This window comes from Ambystoma mexicanum, chromosome 12 (assembly GCF_040938575.1).
Source record: "Ambystoma mexicanum isolate Mex_15411 chromosome 12, UKY_AmexF1_1, whole genome shotgun sequence".
Lineage (NCBI taxonomy): Eukaryota > Metazoa > Chordata > Amphibia > Caudata > Ambystomatidae > Ambystoma > Ambystoma mexicanum.
The window spans coordinates 42,584,461-42,605,911 of record NC_090936.1 but is presented as its reverse complement, the minus strand read 5'-3'; the positions used below and the strand labels follow the sequence as shown (position 1 = coordinate 42,605,911).

The following is a 21,451-nucleotide window of genomic DNA, read 5'->3' as shown; positions in this document are numbered from 1 at the left end:
CCGAAATCCCCTTCCAGTACTCTCACCTTATATTCTTGAAAGATGAGCTCTCCATCCTGCGTGGATTACAGGGGCGCGTAGATACCAGTTGCTTCACTGGTTAGAAGGCGTTGGGGTAGTTCCGGACGAGAGTTGACTCTGAGGTTCTTGGCGAAGACCAGTAAGTATAGAGTTCATAGAGTTCAATATGTCCGATGTTCACTCTTGTCCCATTCCATTCTTATTCTGCAGTGGAGTTCGAGAAAAGATGGTCTCGTGGCGGTTGATGGCATTCAGGTAAGAGTCTGTATTACCCGATGTTGTCCGGTAAATAATGCATGTATTTAACGTGTTGTTTTCTCTCCGTTTTCAGATGCGGCCTTTGAAGAAGTGGAGAGTTAAAGAATAATGCCTCCGGTGGTAAATCAGGTAAGTCTATGGTGGTAAGAGAGATTGTATTTGTTGGTTCTCTCGGCTCACCTGGTTATTTCTTTTGTCCCCAGATGCCGGAGCCCGGCGAAGAAATGATGGAGGCAGCGCCGGATCGTAAAGTGCTGTGAGGACTGGTGAGCATGGGGCAGCGCTGCAGCTGGCGATGCAACGCGTGTAGAAAGAATGTCCTTTCCAGGTGCTGAGACGTGATGGTTCCGGAATCAGGTGAGAAACTGGAATAAAGATTGTTTTCTAACCTTGCCTTCTGCTTTCCTTCTTCTGTAGGCGCTCCGGATTCAGGACGGGCGTGGCAGAGGTCTGGATGCTGACTTGCAGGCACGGTGAGCGTTACGCTGCTGGATGCAGAATAACGTGAAGTGTGTGTTGCTGGTCGGGTGTGGTTTAAATAGCTTCAAAAGAAGTCCCAGGTAAGAAGTCCCTAGAACCACACCCGAATAAAAAATAGTCCCTGTAGTAAAATAGTCCCTTCCAGGCTTCACGTTGGATTGGAGTCATTTGCAGCATGGTCTGCCTGAGGTAAGTAATGATTAGGAGCCTGGCGCCTTAGGCGCTAGGATTGATTTCTACTATGAGCCTGGCGCCTCGGGTGCCAGGACTGAACCCAGATAGCCCCTAGCCGGGGCTGCTGAGGTTTTAATAAATGTCTTGATGCCTGCTCCCGAGGCTGATGGGCTTGGTCCAGATGCCTGGGGGTAGGCCTCATGACAGGGTCCTGTTCCCCATAAATCTGAAGTGCAGAGGTTGTGCAGCAGAAGGCGTGAAGGAAGACTGCTTTCCACCATGTGAGCCTGATAGCAGAGATTGCGCAGAAAGAAGCATGCCAGAGACCATGGCTGAAAGTTGGCGCACAGCCAAGGGTCTTCGGAGCGAGAGGAGCTCCGTGACTGAGTGGCAGTTATGAAGATACCTTCACAGAGAAAGGGCGTGTGTCTACACAAAGCCAGAATCAGTTGAAGTCCTGCAACACACGAAGGGAGCAATACAGAAGCCGGTGAGTGTTACTGAGCATTCCGAACCCTTGCCCGAACCAAGGCAGGCAACACTAGCCAAACAAATTCACTCGCGTACGAGTGAAAGCAGTTATTAACCGAACGTTGATTGCTAGACAATGGGAAATTAAAAAAGTAGCACTCACGTGTGAGTAAACATCTTCCCTAGCATTTGCGTAACAGTAAAACACTCTGAACCACACTAATTGAATCTAAAATCCACTGAAACAGATAAAAGACTGGTTGCCTGTGCTTAAAAATAACTCTGAGGTAGAGGTTAACCGATGTGTCCATTATGAAGTTGTTGATGATGATGTAGCACTTAAGGTAGTGACTGAACATTGAATTGTGAGTTTTAAGGGAGGAAGCATTGCCCAGTCCAAGGGTGAAACGGGCATTTCCAAAGCTAAGAGTGAAACAAGTATTTTTGTTCATAGCCAAGCATGGTGCAAGCATTGCCCTAGGCCAAGAGGGTACAAGCATTGCCCAAGCGAAGAGTTGTGCAAGCTTTGTCTTCAGTCAAAAGAGACTAACACTAGGTATACCATTTAGCTGTTTTAGTGGGGAGAAAGCAAAGAGTGAATGCAAGGTTGTAAAAAGGGGAAGCCTGCTGAACGTAAATGTTCCATAGAAATTGGTATAACTCACATTATTAAAGCCATAAGGAGGAAAGGTAGAATTACATCCTTTAGGGCAATTTTTGTTGTTGTTTTGGCAGAAAGAGGCTGCCCTTTTGACGAAGTGATTGTTCAGAAGAAGAGTGCCTTGCTTACTTGGAAGCATTGAGGGGCACTAAAGTCGATCTTGTCTTTTCTGAAAAAAGGTTCAAAGTCAACAAGTTGCAGACTGTTGAAGATGTGATACATATTTTGTCAGTATATTTAAAACCTCAGAAGCCCAGTTCAATGTGGAACACTATGGGGCAGGCGAGTAGACCTGCATGGTGAATCCTTACAGAAGTTCCCCTAGTAGGAGTTATCCAGTTGAAAGTAGTGGTGCTGTGATTCATGAAGATATACATAGAGACTTCAGAAGTGCTACCAAGAGGCTGTGTTTCTTTTAACATGCCAGAAGTTGCATTTGTTTGAATCTGTCATGCGCCGCCCTTGGAAGTGTGGCAGCGATGGAAATACTTGTAGTCCATTCCCTGTTTCACCTAATCTAACTGTCTAGACCTCTATATTGGTGGGTGTAGCCTTCTGTTCCCTGTGTTGTATCCGTTATTCAAAGTAAAAGACGCTTGCGGGAGCTCGGTTTGTTTTAGGAGTTCTAGCGTTACTTTTTTTCTTAGCTGCAAACCTCCTCTGTTCCGGTCCTCCGCCGGAGCCCTTTTGCTGTTTCTGCTGTTTCCTCTCTATGTTTTTACTCTCTCCTTCGTCTAGTGTACGCCTCTCGGGTTGTTCAGTTTATTTTCCTTGCATCTTACGGCTTTTGTATTACTTTTTCTCCGGTTCAATTTCCTTTTTTCCTAAACCTGCACCTTATCCGTTTCCGTTTCAGAACGGCTTCTCACTATCCTGAACACTGCTGGTACACTTTGCCAGGGTCTTTCAGCTATCTGAGTTTTGCCGTGTCCTACGCAGTGTTTACCCTATTCTTTCGTACGGCATTCTTGCTGTGCTTGGTACTATTTCTTTTTTCTAACCAGCTCCTTATCCGTTTCCGTTTCGGAACTGCTTCTGACTTTCCTGAACACTGCTGTTATACTTTGCCGAGGTCTTCCAGAGTTTTGCTGCGTCCTACGCGGTGTTCACCCTATCCTTTACGTACGGCATTCTCGCTGCGCTTCTTATCTTTCTGTTTCTATTGTTCTGTTTGTCCTTGATTCCCTCTGTGTTTTGCCTTTGCTCTGCACCTTGATCATTCTCTTGACTCCCTCCGGGTGTATTCTGACCAGCACCCGAATAGGGCTTGTTTACCTTGGTAGCGCTTTAGCTCATACTTACAAGCGCCTTATTGTCACTCCCCATCGGGGTGCTGGAACTGCCTTCTTATCTTCAGTGGAGTACTCCATTTTCATAAAGGAAAGAAGCCTTCACTTCACCAGTGATTTTGTTTAACTCCTGCTGACATACCACTACAGTTTAACCAGTCTTTCCTATCAATACCTGAGGACCAGTCTTTCCTATAAAGACCTGAGGAGGAGGACATTGACTAGCTCGACATCCAGGATTTTTTACTCCAAGGAGGCTTTTTCCCTGCATTTTGGGGGCTTGCTCCTTGGAGTTGCCCTGGACTTGGGTAACTCTTCAGGCCAAGGTGGCCCTCTGAGGGAGCCCGCCCATACCTTCTTCAAAAGAAGGAAAAGAAGGTTAAAGAACCTCGAAAACCATGTCGAAAGAAAGACTGTGAAGCCCAGGATAGCTCCATGGAAGACACAGGTGAGGAGGAAGCACAGGAGGGATCCCCAGGGCTTGACAGAATCTGACAAGGAACTGCATTTCTTCTATGACATTTCTAAGTTGTGGAACAGCATAGTGACCCAGAACATCATTGATGCGATTTGATGAAATGGAAATTATTATTCCAGGAAGAAGAAATCTTTTGGTATGCTGAACACTGTTTAACTGCACCTTCTTTTCACAAAGTGAACAAGTCAAGAACTGATTTGGAACTTTGTTGCAAACCTGGATTTCCTTGCTTCTTTATGTTGTACATTGGAATGAACTTAACTTGAAACCTGGGGAAGGGAAGCTCACCCAGGATCTAAAGAGAGACTGTGAATATATGTGAAATAACATTGTTGATGTTTGCTGTGAATTTCCATATATTTTATTGTGTATTTTATGCTTAAGTGTGAGGGCCAGATATCATTTTGTTTGAGTGTTTCCTTTAGTTTGTGATAGGCAAGGAAATCCTCGTCAGGGTAGCGATAGTGAGGTGTTTGATGAAATGTATAATTGAATAAAATGGCATATTTTGAGCAATCATCCAAAAGTTGTCTGTCTCACATTTGTGACCCTTCACACAACCCATACCCTGAAGATAAGAAAGAAAGTACACCAAAGAGAGACTGTTTAGGAGCACAGACCTGTGGGGTCAGAAAAGATAACTCATACCTGGAGATAAGAAAGACCCAAAAGACATGTGCAAGATCACACATCTGTAGAGAGATCCACATATGCCCCAAATAAGAGGAAAACAGAATTTGTATTATCTCTGAATGGAATCTTGGCAACATGTTTGTGAAAATAAAAGATTGCTGTAGGGATTACAGGTAAATGGCCCAGAACGCCATCTTGGAGATGTAAGGTGGATCCGAATTAGTGCCATGCATGAAGAGTGAAGACATTTGTCTATATGGTGGTAAAGTGAAACCATTGTGATTTTTTTGTCAGAAAAGGCCCTTTGCTACACACCTGGCACCTTCTCTAGATTGGATAAGAAGGTTATTGTAAAATGTCAGATCTTTGATTGTATTTTATTGTTTATATGCTTATTAAATGTTAATTAAAAAAATAAACTAGTAAAAAAGAAAAGAAAAAAATAAGATTATTTCACAATCACACAGAAACAACTTGTAAAATCCCTATGGTAGGCAAAGCTCATCTTTCAATCATACTATTGGTAGTGCAGCTCAAGATAGAGAGGCCACCATGTATGAGGTACCGAATAAATATTAGAATGGCCAAGAACTTCAGTAAAAAGGCATATTTCAGACCCAGTGTGGGTGAATACAATAAGACTTGGAGACATCCCCAGGCTTACTTTCAGCAATGGGTAAAGCATTCAACAGGAGGACTGGCCTACAACAATATGACATATCTATTGAAAAGTTGATTAGGAAAAACCAAGGGACCCCTGAGAAAGAGATCAGTTACATATGCAGGAAATACTCATCAACGCCAAAGACCCTTCAAACACTGACACAGGTGGAATACAAATTGAAGACCATCTTTACCAAAAGCTCAGAACATTATTTGCATCACAAAAACCACATGAAAAAGTGGCAAACGTCTTTATTAGTTGCCGTAAAAGCAAACACCCAAGAGGCAATCATATATTGGGATGGAAGAAGAGCACTGCTTGGGAATTCCTAGAATATTTCAAATTTGCTATATCGACGTGAAAATGTTTGAGACGTAAGTAATTCAAATTAATTATTTTATACATTAGATGCCCACAAATTAAATGCAAACTGTAGAGCCTAATTAGCAGATTGCAGTACCGAACAACAAATAAATCCATTGATAAAGATATGGATACAGGAAAATCCTCCAAACATGAATCGAGTCTCAGTTTGATCATGCCATTTCAAAGGAAATCTCAGATTTAAAGGGCCTGTTAATAGCTATATTCCCTTATCAGATCTCATATGCCAAAATGCCAAGGAGTCTAGAGGAAGATGTGCTAGACAAACCATTGCATACGGAGGCCCAGAGGCGTACAGAAAAACAAGCCCTGAATCCGTACTTGGGTTCCAAGTTCCCTTTCGAAATCATTGAGGTAGAAATCTTCATGGCCAAAAGATTTAGTTCTACTTCGTCTGATCAGTGGCAGTAGTAGAAGAGAAGTTGGTCCTCAAAGACTTTTGCTGGTTCTGTGCCTGAACCAGTAAACTCCATCCATACAATTGTGCATGCTTTTTCAGGACGCAGAATACGGTCAGGAGTTTTAGTTGTTTTAACAGCTAGGGTCTATGCTGTCTGAACCTATTTCATTGAGTCATCATTGGTTGAGAGCAAACAGTTCTTTCCCATAGAAAGAACGAGCAAGAACCTTTCCTTTCCACAGAGCTACATGGATAGGACAGGCAAGGGCATCCAGGCATATCTATGCACATCCATTCCAAGATTCATGCACCCAGCTTGATGGTCTACATGGTCAATGGCTGAGTTATGATAAACCCATCTGTTGTTCTCTGCTGATGCTGGCTTGCAAAACTGCTATTCTCTGTGGGGGAAGATCACAGGAAAATCTGCTCTCCTTGGCACATTTGAAAATTGTACCCAGTGAGGACAGCACACTCAATTTATTTATTTATTTTTATCTGGTGCCGAAAGCCTGCAGGCATCGGGGTGCCAGGGTAACAACACCACCAAAAGACGAACATAGAAGACAGGACAGGGACCCAAGTCATTAACCTGACATAGGAGCAGCTAGGCATTCGAATATAGTTTCCCTCTGCAGGAATCAAGAGGACGTGGCTTTGTTATTCAGAGGAGAGCATAGCCATGAGGGTAGGTATTTAATCTTGCTCAGAAATACCAAAGGCATGAGCACAGAGACAAGAATTACATAGAAGGGAAAGTCAGAAAGAATGCTGCGTTTGATGTCAATCTTTCCACATAGCACAGTAGCAGGGTAGGGCTTTTTCCAAATCTGTGTGTCCACTACGAGAAATAATTCGAGATCTGGATTCTCTTAACTACCAGGTTCAGACGAGTGGGGGACGGGGTGGTGGGCTCCTCGAGGCATGTCCACACCATTGAGCCTTCACGGCAGTGTGAGCAAAACCTGGTTTCGAGGCGGGTGAGCCTCCGAACTGTCAATCGGATCCAGCGCGCTATATCAGTGTCTAGGTCATCCACCAGTCACCAGCCTAAGTAAGAGCAGAAAGGGGCTGTCCGCCTTCCATGTCGGCAGTCGATGTTGGGTTGGCAGAGGCGCATGCAGCATTTTAACTGGCGTTCATGACACAGGGCCAGAAAACTCCCAGCCTTTTGAAGAGGAGAGGGGAAGATGCAGTTTGGTACCAATTTTCACAAAGCATCAGAACACATTTGCTATGCTCACAGAGAAGGGAAAGACTATTGTTGCCCAGGTACGAGCATCCTTGCACTTGTGCCAGTGCTTGGTCACATTAAATGATAGCTCTTTACGTTGGCAAGTCTTCGACCAGGCATTGTCAGAAAAGGCAACTTCCACGGCTGTCTGACCCCACAAGTGCAAAAGGTAACGAGGAGAACACTTTAGTGTTCACCTCTTGGGGGAAAGCTTTAGGGAACACCCTGCTATTAACAACTGAAAGCACCCAAGCATGCTAGCAGATTTAAACCCAATGGGAACATTGTCTCAGAACCCAGTACAATAAGGTTTCTTTGGCGCCTGGTAGAGGATAAAAAGAAATGGGGAAATGATCCATACTATTCACCCCCAAGGTAAGCAGGGAATGAAAGGTCATGAGAAGAGGAGGGTAAGGACTGCGATATAAGAAGCCGGTGAGCTCATAGAAGGGGAGAGCGTGTGCCCCATATGTATATTCCCATATAATTATAACATTCCGTTTGGATAGGAAAACAATGTGCCCAGTGCACTTTCCTGTGGGAATCTGAAAGAAGGGGGACTGGACTTACCAAAACAGGACTGTAAACACTACATTAAAGGTAGATTTCATGTTTGTGTAAGTCACCATTTGAAATGAATACGTGGAGATTTTAGATTTGAACTTACTAAACAAGCAGCAAGTGAAATAGGTACATCATGCCATTCTATGACAAGACTGGAGGCGAGCATTATGCTTCATCTTCATTTATTTCTACTCTTCAGCAGTTCAACAAACATATATAATAAAACCATGAAAAGTGTTATAAAAACAAACTTTTCTCTTATCCAAAACTACAAAATCCATGAGCCTCTGTAGTCCATGCTCACTCCACCAATCACAATCCACTTCCTGTGCTTGGACTCCTCCTCTTCTTTTACTGCTCTTCAAGCAGATAAGTACTATTTCTTTCCTCTCCGAATGCCTGTAGCAAATTGGCTGACTGAGAGGGAAAGTTTTGGTTGAAGATAGGAAATATGTGCTTAGAATGTGAGCATTCTTTAGTGGAACGTGAGAGAAGGTGCGTTGCATTTGTTTTGAGGTTTTAATGCAATTATCACAGCACGCGCGCACGTACTAGGTTTGACGTTTTCCCTTTGCAGGCTCATTCGCCGCGTGGGTCACTGCGGGATCCCAGGGAAGGTTCCCTTGATTTGTGGTATCGGCCGCGAGGCTGACGGCCCTGTGCCGTATATCCGGCACTGCAGGGGTTCGGTCAGTCTCGCAAGCGACAGGAGTCGGCTCACGCGAAGAGGTTTGTAGCCCCCACCCGCGGGTGGGCGGAGCTAGCGCGCGAAGCGCCGAGCGTCTCACTCCAACAGCATAGCCTCCACCCGCGGGTGGGCGGAGCTAGCGCGCGAAGCGCAGAGCGTCTCGCTCCAACAGCATAGCCCCCACCCGTGGGTGGGCGGAGCCTACACGCGCGAAGTCGCGTAGCATCATTACGAGGCGGCAATTTTTTCTAATCACCATCGCCAGCGCTCGTAGAAGCAGCGCATTACCTCCAACTAGTTTGGGGAGGATTATAGCGATCGAACGATCGCGCGCACCGGGATTAGCTGAAGCACTACCTCCGGCACTTCAGCAGCCCTTCAATTTCAAGATCTGTGAAAGACTCGGTCTGTGAGCCCCTACACTGCCGAGAAGCAGTAGATTGACGCACTGAGTGCGGGGACCTCCGCAGATGCCGGAAGGCTAAACAAGGACAAAGGTGCAGCCACTGAAAGCAAAAAAGTAAAAAAAAATAAAAATAAAAACATTTAACATTTAAAAACATTTTAACATCATAAGAGAGCAGTGGGCGTGTTCCAGGTATTTTAGGCACACAGCACAGCGGAAAATGTCAGACTTTGAGTGGAGTGAGGAGGAGCAGTCTCAGGACCTCGCTGCCAGCTTTAAGCAAGTGCTTGGTAGCTCTCTTATTGATGCAGTGGCAGAAGGGGTGAAACCCCTACAAGAGAGGCTGGAGACGTTGGAAGCTATACTCTCACAGCCAAAGACCAGCACCAAAGTTGATAAGCGCACGCCCACAGTGCCCTTGAAAGAGGGGCATAAGGGGAGTAAGCTAGCCCTCAAGAGGAAAGCCTCTGACGACCCCCGGGGCTGATTGGAGGAGGCGATAGAAAAGGCCTCGGAGGTGCCTGACGCTTTCGCAAAGCTTAAAGAAGCGTACCTACAAAGGCAGGCGGTGCCGAACCTCACGACCCCCGCTCCAGGGGAAGACAATATTGGAGAAGACCCTGGCTCGGAGGAAGAGCTGGTGGAAGAGCAAGACTCTTTAGGGGAAGAAGAAGCCGAGGAGGAAGACTGGGTTAGGCCCAGTGGGGGCAAGAGAGCGAGGAAGGAAAAACACCTCATAGAAAATCAGGATGATATGTTCAACCCAAACAGCATACGTAATCCGAGGTCCACCGAGTGGCAACCATCCCCCCGAGTAACTCAGTACATGGCTGCAGGCTACGCAAGCCACTAGACAAGGAGGTGAGACAGCGCCTACGGGCAGAGTGCCCGCGCCCAGATCTGCCAGGAAAGGTGGCGGAAGCACCTGAGCTCGACCCGAAAATGCTGACCTTCGTGGCCAAGACGAGCAAAGACCCCCGGAAGGGGATTGATAGATCCTGGAAATCCTGCCAGGAGAAGGTATTAGATTTAGCAGGTCCTCTCGCAAAAATTATGGACCTCGCAGAGAGGGCGAAGGACACTGGAGAAGAGGTTGACCCGGAAGCCCTCGCTGGGTGGGCTCAGAGAGCTGTCTGCCTGCTTGGAAACGCGAATTGTGCCATCGCATCAGAGAGAAGGAAGGGCCTATTGCTCAAGATAGATTCTAAGTTGAGCGATTTGTCGTCATATGAAGCAGGGGAAGGTGCACAAGGTCCCCTGTTCGGGGAAACCTTTGGGAAGGAGATGGGCCGGTTTGTCGGCACATTCGCTTCGCTAGAGAAGGCCCAAGCATCAATTCGCAAAATATTCCCCAGCAGAGTTTTTGGAGGGACCGGCCGCTTCAGAGGTCGCGCAGCCGGTCGCAACCAAGGAGGGAGAAGACCTCAGAACCCCAGGGCACAATACTGGGAGAACAAGAGCCAAGACACCTTCTTCCCGTCCAGGGGCAGATTCCCAAGGGGCCGGAGGTCCAGAGGATTGGGACGAGGTCAAGGATTTACGCCAGGTGAGAGCGATTCTGTATCCTCCAGTAGGGGGGAGGACACGCAGATATTTAGAGAATTGGCGCAAGCTTTCAAGCGATTCCTGGATACTGCAGACCGTCAGAGGTCTGCAGCTAGATTTCATAGAGGCCCCAGTTCAGCGATACAAGCCGCAGGGTCAGAAATTAGCGCAAGCAGAACAAGCATGCCTAGACAGCGAGATAGCACAGCTAGTCATCAAGCAGGCGATAGAGAAATGCGAGACATCCCCGAAGTTTGTGAGCAATATGTTCCTAGTGCACAGGAAGCAGAAAGTACGCCCGGTGATAAATCTCAAAGAGCTGAACAGCTGGATCGTATATCGGCGCTTCAAGATGGAGGGCGTCCATCAGCTCAGAGACTCCCTAAGAGAAGGAGATTGGTTGACGCGTCTAGATCTAAAAGACGCTTACCTCACAGTACCTGTTCTCGAGGAGTACAGACCATTTCTAGCTTTTCGCTGGCGAAGCCGATTCTGGCAATTCAAGACGATGCCATTCAGACTTGCTTCGGCACCCTGGGCGTTCACAAAGCTGATGAAGCCGGTAACGGCAGCAATCAGGGAGTGTCATGATGCCTACCTCCAAGGAGCCAGGTCCGACCCAGCAACCCCAGAGGCAGGTATCATTTCCCCCAGGGGAGTGCCAGCGGGCCCAAGCTGGGGCCCTTTGGACGCAGTCCTGGCGCCTTAGGTGCCAGGCTCATGTTGGACCTCTGTCCTGGCACCTTAGGCGCCAGGCTCATAAAGCTAGACATGTGTTCAAGTGTTTTAATGTGCACTTACCTGATGCAGACCATGCTGCCACATCCAGACCCTCTTGAGGCCTGAATAGGAACTTCTTTACCTGTGGGACTACTTTCCACCCGGGTGTGGTCGGGGAAGGATACATACCTGATCGGAGGAAGGATACACACTTGGAACTTCTTCCAAAGCTATTTAAACCACACCCGATCAGCAACTCACGCTTCGCGTTGTTCTGCTCCTCGCAGCTGGACGCTCACCGTGTCAGCTCCTGCATCTGGACTTCAGCCACGCCTGTCAGCATCCTGGGTCACCTGCAAAGGGAGACAAGAGACCTACCAGCTAATCTGCACCACGGAGACATCACCGACGATCCTGAAAGGGAAGACATCATTTTTAAAAGCATTTCGTTACGATCGCTGCAGCGCTGCATTTCACTCACCTTTCCTGGGTTCCTCCATCTTCAGCAGCGATCATCCGGATACACAGCCACTTCCCAGAGCCTAGAGAAAAAGACAAGAATAAGAGGTGAGAGAAGGAAGGGAATAGGAAAAGCTCAGTTTCCTTCTAAGACTTACCTGTTGGGTCATTCCCATTTCATTTCGGGTCTTGCTGCTTTCAAGCAGGACCCCGGCCCCTATGGGGAAAAAAGACAAAGACATTAGATGAGCGAATGCAAAAACATTACCTGAGCGCTCATCTAGGACTTACCAGATCTTTACTGGAACTGCACGTTTCACTTCGGGTGGCGCCATATCTCCGGCATTCCGAACCCCGGCCCCTATGGGGAAAAGACATCAACATCAGCGCTTTGTTGCAAGAAGTCTCCAAAGGAATCTTCATTCATCACCTGAAAAAAGACAATGAACATTATTATTTAAAGCTTGAACTTTTGAACTTGCAACAGAACTTTTACAGCGCCTTACCAGTATAATCAAGCTTACCTGAACTCCCATCCAACCTCAATCCAGTGAAGTAACTGGGCTCAATGCGCCCCTGCGTCAGAAGCAGGATGGAGAGCTTGTCCTTTCAGACCCTAAGGTGAGACTTCACGGGGAATCGTGGAAGTGTATCGTGGAGGGTTGGAAGAGAGTGGGAGGCTTGAGCATAACTCAGTCAGTAGGTAATACTCCCTTTTCACGCACAGGCGAATATTCCTGCGAGCCGGAGAAGCCAGAGTAGAGGGCCCTTCCTGTCCATCTTCAGAGTCCTGCGCTTCACCATTGAAGAAGCATCAGCACTCGAAGCCAGACCTGCGCCTCCGTGGGAATCAGGTGAGCGTTACAGGGAGAAGGACGTCAGGCTTATTATTTACCTGGACGACCTCTTGCTCCTGGCAGAAGATCGGGAGGTATTAGTCTACCAAACGAGATGGGTGCAGGACCTTCTGACCTCACTAGGATTTCTAGTGAACACAGAAAAATCAGATACCACACCAGCGCAAAGGTTAGACTTCCTGGGATTTGTCCTAGACACCAAGAAGGCGAACTTGGAACTTCCAGCTTCGGAAGATGAGAGACATCAAGAGAGAGATCAGAGTATGCTTAGAGAAGCAGCAAGTAACTCTCAGGACATTAGCGAGAATAGTCGGGCTTCTAGCAGCTTCCATTCAGGCCATTTTCCCGGGGCCACTTCACTACCGAGCACTGCAGAGATTGAAAATAAAGCATCTGCAGCTAGGTCTGAAGTACCATCAACAAGTGCCTTTATATCAGGACTCTATTACAGAGCTAGAATGGTGGTTAAAGAATATGGACGCTTGGAATGGGCGAGCCATATTCGGAGACAAGCCAGATTTGATAACAGAATCGGATGCCAGTCGGAAAGGCTGGGGAGCCAGATGTGGGTCTTTACAGACCGGAGGCAAGTGGAGCGAAGAGGAGCTTCGTCTACACATAAACTGCCTAGAGCTCCTAGCAGGATCGTTCGCGATCAGAGCCTTTACGAAAGAGAGAGTGAAATCTTGTGTCCTACTGAAGATGGACAACATATCAGCAGTGCGCTACATCAACCATCTGGGTGGTACGAGATCCAAGATGCTCGCAGAGTTAGCGAAGGACCTGTGGCACTTCTGCCTACGATCAGGGACGTCCGTGACAGCGGAGAACCTGCCAGGGACACTGAACGTAGTAGCAGATTGGAACTCTCGGTACCTTACGGATTCCAGCGATTGGAGGCTGGATCCAGCAGTGTTTCAGAGACTGAACACAAGATGGGGACCATTGCAAGTAGACCTGTTCGCTTCCCGGCTCACCTTCCCCAGTTTCCTGACCGTGTCGCTCTCCACCGCATCTCTGTTCCTCCTAAATGTCACTTCTCATTCCTCCACCCTCCGTGGGCTCCACACCTTCAGATGAGGGTCTCACCCCTGATTCCTGCCTTGGGCAAAATGTTCCCTCTCAAACCTTCCTACACTTACTAGCTACCACCTTTGTCAGCCTCCTGTATTCTTTGCTGATGGAAAAACTCCAACATTCTCCTGATGTTACTTGTGACTCCTCCTGACACTTCTCCACCCATCGCTTCCAACGTCCTGAACTCTAAGCTCGCTACACAATCTCCTCTCTTCACCACAAACTAGCTCCAAACTCCTGCCACCACCTTTGTCTCCAAACCCCCTCACTGCTTTGATTTCGGCCATCCTTTTGATATTGGTGTGCAATCAATGGGAGGGAAGGGGAAATAGGTTGCCATGGTTCTGCTATCTGAACCAATGTGTGGCGTTCTGTGAACTAGCTGTGAATATAAAATGTGCCTCCACAATGTTATGCAAAGATTTGGGCAGGTGGAGGATTTTGTCTTGCCCGATCTGCCTCTGGAAAACTGAGCCTCTTTCTGCCCGAGACTGAGGGGCTGCTTGGCTTCACTGTGCTGTGTATGTGCCTTACTGGACTCTCCACCTGCCTGACTGCGTTAAAGTGAGGATGATCAAGGAATCCACCATATACCTCCATCGAGTTCATCATCCACTAGCTTGGGGAGCTGTCCAACCCCCTTAGTCACCCCCTAGATATTACAAGAGTTGTGTGGGGGTTCCATTGCAGTGCCATTAGTACATATATGTGGCCTACAGAAGGTGGTTTAATTTTATCTTGAGCTGCAGTAAATCCTGTATGCCACTTCCCACACCATTTCCCCTACTCCCTGTTCTAAGTCCCAAAAACCCAAAGGTAAAACGTAAGTGTTTGCCATATGCGTTTGATGCCCCGAGGAAGGAGGAGGTGCACTTTAAAGGCTTAAACCGGTTCGCAGTTCTGACACTGGTGAAAGCATAATTTTCCATCTAGCGTACAGTGTATGCTCCTGATAAAACCACATCAACATTATCCATGTCAAACAGTATTGGTGACTGTGCCCCATTTTGACTCGTTTTAGCCCTGAGAGCATGGACATGTTTCCCTTGGCAAGTAGTAGCTTGCAGTGGCCACAATAGAAATGTATTGCATTTAAAACCTTTGCACATGAGCCAGTGAGATAGTAAGAGGGCGCCCGGTACACTGTGCTGGGCAGAGGAAACCTGGTGGCTTGTAGTGCTCTTTCTTTGCCAGGACCCGAGCACTGCTCTTTTGCACCATTCTGAGCAGGCCAGGGGGCCGTGGTCAGGCTGTGTGTAGCACCCAGACAGTGTCACCAGTTAAGCACAACAATAGTACGCTTGTATAGGAGATTGAAGACACTGAACATAAGCCAACTCACTTGTATGCTTCACTTTCATGCTGCAATTTGTGTTTATACCATAAACTGTCACACTATGGAGAAAACAAATCATATTCGCAACCACCGGCAATGCCCTCTTGCCTACCCGCCCTGACATCTGTGAACTATACAGCAATGCAACGTAACCAATCAGGATAACACTGAAGCAAACGTACGGAAACTACTTGCACACAAAGGGCTGTGAAAAGCCCACAACTAAGAATGGAGAGCTAAAATAGCTAGGTCTTTGGCTTGGGCCACTCAGCAGTGTCTCAGTCCCGTGTATGCTCCCACTGCCTTCCAAAGAGGGGGGCAGCCATTGGCATATTTGCATACCAATTGGAGCCCAGTAAAGTCCAGCACCCCAAATTTAATAGGGTAATCCAGGTGTGGACCCCTTGCTCGCTGGGCCTAGATAGTCAGCTGTATGTCCTGAACTACACCCAATAAGGCAGAACGACGTGCCAGGTTACACTTCTGTTCAGAGGAGATTGCCTGAGATATTTGTGGGCGGGATCTGTTGGATGTGCACATTAATATTCTTTTCTGTGAAAGGCACTGAGAGTTAAAACATGATTGGAACCCACCTCAGGGGGCCACAGGCCCCTATAGCTTTGGTTCATTATTGTTAAGTGTTGTTCACAACCATGTACTTTCCTACCTAATTGCACATTAAAGGTAAAAATACAGCTTGCTCTTTTGTGACGTTAAAGGAGGATAGCCCAAAAATAAATAACAGAATATGAAAACAGTAGTGGCAAAAAATAAAGCTTACCATCACATTTCTCCAGTATTTGCACTGTGTCGCCGATCTCCAATGATAGGCCATGTGGGACGGTTCCACGAAAACCGGCAATTACTGCAAGAGAAACATTTCAATTAATTCATGCATTTCCCTTCCACTCTGGCCGTTTTCATTAAACTTTCATGCAGCAGACAGTGAATACATTACGCGGGTCGACGGATACGTAGAGCGAAGTGTTACAATTTGATAGACTAATTTGCACTGATTACAATTTTGGTAAGTGTTAAGTAGACTGCATAATGATCCGACCAATTATCATCAAGGTCTTAAGAAACAGGATAAATTGTGAGACGGATATGGATTTTCCAAGTCACTAGTTTCATTAGTGTGTCACTTTAACTGAGGTAATCTCGTATATAATGGAACGCTCAAAACTAACTAAATCACGAGTCGCCTTGTCTGGTTCTCAGGAAACAAATCCACTCCAAGCTTTTTAACCATCTAAGGTAAGCGAAAAAGCCCCTAAAGTCACAACCATCCTAACATTTTACCTCGCAGGATTTCCAATTGCTTTCTAGGTTCACACACAGCAAGGACATATCAAAGCCAGTGGATGCAAAGATAGCAGGATACGAGTCGAGAAGCAGAAAAGCTCTGAAGTCTTCCTTCAAAACACCAACAAACCAATCAACGAAAAACAGTTGTGGTAGCCCAAAAACCCACCCAAATCACACGGACCACTCTTTTGAGATCTATAAGCTTATCTGTGAGTAGAAAAAATACCTATGTCGCAGAGAACAGGCTCTCAGGACTATGCAGCTGTTCTAGACAGAGCTATCCCATAGGCTTAATGGTTAGGCTCACCAACTAAACGCATAAGAGAGGAGGAGGCATTGCACTTGTACACAAAGATGCCATCGACGTCAAAATAACACCAGCTGGAAACATCCTGAAATGCAAATGATTTCTCCTATCCAAGACCATTCCGAGCTTCCTGCTCATGTACAGACCACCCGTATACAACCATGCTTTGCAGACACCCCAGAAGATACAGTCACTATTCCCTCGGCAGACCACCAATATCTCACCAAACTAGGAGACTTATCTATGCAACCAGACGACGACGACATAGCCACGAGATCGCTCTCTGCATAACTTAGTGTCTCACATCTCAAGCACGTAGTTAAAGGACCATTCGATTGCATATTTTTCCACTGTAACCTTCCATGTGTTACCCTGGGAAGACCACCTATCCATTAATTTAAGCATCTAAACCAACCACCAATGCTTCCAAAGTCGAGCAAAGACCCACAACATTAATCAGGCCTAAGAAGAAAATCAAGCTGGATATACTTCTGCGAAAACTCCAAGCTTTTCAACGCTAGCCCACAAGCAGAAACTTGATGGGAACACGAGACAAATTACTGAATAACTGTCATACCTGGATATTAGACTCTCTCAACACTTTAACTTGAAAACACTTTTCTAATTTCGAAAAAGATGCAAGTGGCCAAATGGTTCACTATCAAATGTAACTTCTTCAAAAAAGAAAACTGTTAGCTCGAGAAAATAAGGAGAGCTTTACCGATCTACTGAAAGAAGTGGCTTATCACCAACAGTTACAGACATACAGAGCGGAAAAAGTCGAAGCAAAATAGGGTATTATACATCCTAAACAGTCGCTTTAACTTTGCCAGAACAAATATTTCAAAATCACCCACGAGTTCAAAAAGCCTGCAGCACCGCATCAACATCATCCCAAGTGCTCTATGATTGCAGCGCACTTTGGCACAAAATTCGACTTATATAACAAAAGATGAACACATCCAATTCCATAAATGAAAACAGTGCAAACAAGGCCCCCTACTCCAGCACTGACAGAGTTTCGTCCCTTCTTGACTGGTGACTGTCTAAGCAGAATCACCACTAGCAATCCAGCAGGATATGTGGGGGGACAACATTTACAAAGCAATAACTAAACAACCCGGTCTAGAGACTCCAATGCCCCCTCAACAAGTCCAACAAACAAAGCATCTTCCCCTATTCTTTCAACTCAGCCAACTCAAGCCATTCCTCAAAAAACCAACAGTGATCCCATCGCCCCAGAAAACTGCCAACTAAATCCGAAGCACACCACGCACTGCGCAATCCTGCAATAGTTTATTTACCAGCAGTTATGGGTACACATAGAAAACAATAACATTTTCCACAAATCACAAAAGGGATTCCAACCAATTAGAGTAACAGAATACACACAATGCTCTGTAAGGGACACCCTAAACAAAATCTGTGTGGACACCATCTAGTGCACTCATCCTAATGGCCACCTCTGTCACTTTCAACACCATCGGCCACAAGATCATGCTGAAAGATTAAAAGGCATTGTATTAGAAGGATATTCTTTACACTTGATTACTTCCTTCTGTATCGACACGACAAACAAGATACATGGCTTCCTCCAGGTCCTCTCCCAACAAACTCATCCAAGGATCCAGTCTATCACATCCCCTTTTTGTAACTCAGACCTCCCTTTCTTCATCTACACTGATGATACCTAGATCATCTACATGCTCACAGTCAATTCTTTGTCAAATACAAAAGATCTTACCAGATGCCCCCATAACGTTGATTTCTGAATGATGACAAATACTCTAAAATCTAACTCAACCAAAACTCATGTTATGATTTGTAGCGCACCAGCGAAACGTCCACCATCCTCCTGAACAGAAGAAGGGGGATCTTGCCCCATGCCTATGACAACAGTCAGAAACCTCAGAACCCCGGATAGATGGCAACCTCACACTGGAACCATAGGTTAAAGACACTATAAGGAAATGCTTCTTTTAACTTTGAACAATCTGACCTTCACTAACAGAACCACAGCTTTGATCACTCTAGTACTCTCAAGACTAGACTATGCCAACAGCCTGTGGCTCCCGGATTTCCTACTGAACACTCTACCAAGCATTCAAAATGTGGCAGCTAGACTTCTTCTGAAACTCCAAAGACACAAACACATCACTAAAGCCTTCCAAACACTCCACTGGCTCCCGGTCAAAAGGAGGGTTCATCTCCTCCTTCCTGCCTTGTAACCTGATTAAATTAATTCACTACAAACCCCTACTAACGGTGCCAAGATTCAACCAAAAATGCCATGGAGGGTCTTATTTATACTTTCACTGAAACACATTCTGGAATTCGATGCCCAAACATCTGTGCACAGAGGACAATCACCTGATCTACTGAAAATCCCCAATAATCTGGCTATTCTTCTAACTCCAGCATGAGAATGACAAAAAATCCTGAACCGATAAATGCCCACTCTTGATAGCATAGATCAGACAGAAGCTCCCCGTCTTCAAAGTTCCATGAACATACCACGGAGCCACAGATAACTTGTCAGCCAAGGACTATCATAGATCGCATTCTATAGAGTCGGTCTCCTCACAACCTCTAAATAGAGGCAGATGGAATTGTCTGTGAACATCTAGTAAACCAGCACCCAAAGCTCCAGCCAAGAAGTACAGGAGATTGTACACATTCAGATTGGTCTGCCCTTGCCTCTTAAACCAAACCGAAACAGCAGGACCATTTCTAACAATAACGATAAGCAAACCCTTGAACAACATAGGACCAACAATCCTAAAGATGAAGATGCCTCTATGTAACCGTTCCCACTCCCCTATAACAAATCTAATTTACTTCTCTCTCTACTTTACACTTTTCACACAAACCACCCTCACACAAGGCAGCAACTGCCTACTGACACAACACACTAACAAGCAACACCCCAGCTCACTTCTTAAGGCACTGTCTCAAACTCCCACGCCAGTGACTAAGCAGGCCCTCACAGCATTGATTACAACTCATAGACCACCACATCCTTTCATGATTAAACACACATTCAAGGTTCTTTTGGCTAATGCCCTCCTAGAATCAACACTGGCACTCAAGACTTGTGTGCCTCTAGCTTGCAAGCCTCACCGCCAAAGGATTTGCATCTGCCCCACCCTTTATCCCACTAACAGCCTCCCCACTCTTTTCTTACAAGGTCATGCGCAGAGAGGCTGCCAACATTGCAGAAGTAAACTATACAAGACCATTTTACAATAAATTACAACTTAGCCACACAAAATGCATATGAATACAATGAATCTAAATGGGAGAAAGCTTGCCCTGTAACCCTGGTCTGGTTGGGGGTCATGAGGACCGGGCCTGGAGACCCTTGTTGTGATGGGTGCTCCAAGGTTTCCTAATTGACCTATCACAACCACACAACAGACTTCCCCTCCCTTCCCACCCCAACTGCTACACCCTTCCACCAGGCCCCATGATGGATATTGTGGGGTACTTCAATAAACACGATATTGTATACTTCTGCTCATTGAACATTGGTTCCCACTATTATTAGAATGAGCTCTGTAGTCACCCCTGAAAAGATGTTCTTTGTAAAAGGCTCCACTGCATGAAGCAACGCCTGGCAATTAAAATGGTATGTTATGAGAACTTATATAGCGCACAGTCACAGAGGGCATCATGACGCTAGAGAGGGAGGTACAGAGAGCCCAAATAAATAAATAAAAATGCCCACTGTGTAGACTCCATGGGTGGGTTAGTGTGGATACGGTTACTGTTATGCATAGGATACGCATTATGCAGGATATTATTTATGTGAGGTTGTCTTAAAGGGAAACCATTTAATTAAGAATGCATGCATAACTTGCTTTTTCGTCCACAGTGGTGCCAGAAGGCATCAGAAGCGGAGCGACAAAAGGGGTGTCAGGCAGCAAACACGCCTTTCCATTTAGGGTTGATACAAAATGTTGTAGCTAAAATAAACTGTGCATGACAACATACAGAGCAAACATTTCCAAAAATGGTATTATTAATAGGCTTATATGGTTTAAGAAAGCATCAAAAGTAATTCAGATTAAATGGTTAGCAGTGCAAATAATGAGCAGTTATTCTTTTAATCAAAAATGCATATGCTAAAATAAGCACCAGGAATATTTCTAAAAATTAAGCATATGCACAGGGCAGTAAAAGCAACATCTCGTAGACCTGTCAACTTTCTATATTATGTCATTTCAAACGCCACCTTTTCCTACTTTTGAGCAGTCTTGAGTATGTGCTAGTTAATTTTGAAAAGTAATGAATGCTCAATAATTACAACATCACGCAGGCACCCAAGAAAATCGCCCTCCCTCAAATCACAAAAACACAACTACCACCATAAACAAGGTTCAACAGTTCCCTCCTCTCTATCAAGCTGGAATCCAGACACCTAGAATCTGACCAAAGAACCCTTGCCTCACCACCACAATACCCCTCAAACACTGTAACAACATATATAAAACAGCCATACACCATGCCAAAGCCACCTACTAACTACTTCCAAGAACTCCAATCCGCCACTAATCGTACATAGAAACTCGTCTGCAAACCACCATCCACACCTTTCAAGCCCCCATCCACTTCAGAATGCATCATGGACTTAACTCTAAAATATACAACATCAGACAAGCCTTGCCTCTGTTGTCCTATTGCCACCCCCTGCTTGCAAACATTCCACAACATAGGGCACCTTCCACCCCATCAACAGAGACACCCTCAACGCCTTTAGCACAAGACAAAACCTGCATGCTTCCTGGATGGCGCATGCCTTCCAGAAGCCGCATCCAATTGTATCACTCCCGTTGCTCTTTACTTTTACTTTACTCTAGTTAATTTATAACGCGCACCAAGGACCCTGGGGCTTACGGGCACACAAAAAACATTCAATATGTGAAAAAACAGAAAAAAGTACATACATTCGAAACAAGTCTATAAAACTCATATCAGAAACAGTGTGGGGGGGAGTCTTAGCAAGAGAGCGGTCATTAGCAAAATAGCAATGTTTTC

At 45.9% G+C, this 21,451-nt stretch overlaps 1 protein-coding gene across 4 annotated transcripts in view; it reads right to left on the bottom strand.

The window, feature by feature from the left end:
• DOCK4 (dedicator of cytokinesis 4) overlaps positions 1–21,451 on the bottom strand; it is a 2,129,281-nt gene that overhangs the window by 1,792,948 nt on the left and 314,882 nt on the right. For all 4 annotated transcript variants that reach the window (XM_069627915.1, XM_069627916.1, XM_069627917.1 and 1 more), the window contains exon 2: positions 15,581–15,664. In XM_069627915.1, coding sequence (XP_069484016.1) covers positions 15,581–15,664 — 84 coding nt within the window. The remainder of the gene's footprint in view (positions 1–15,580; positions 15,665–21,451) is intronic.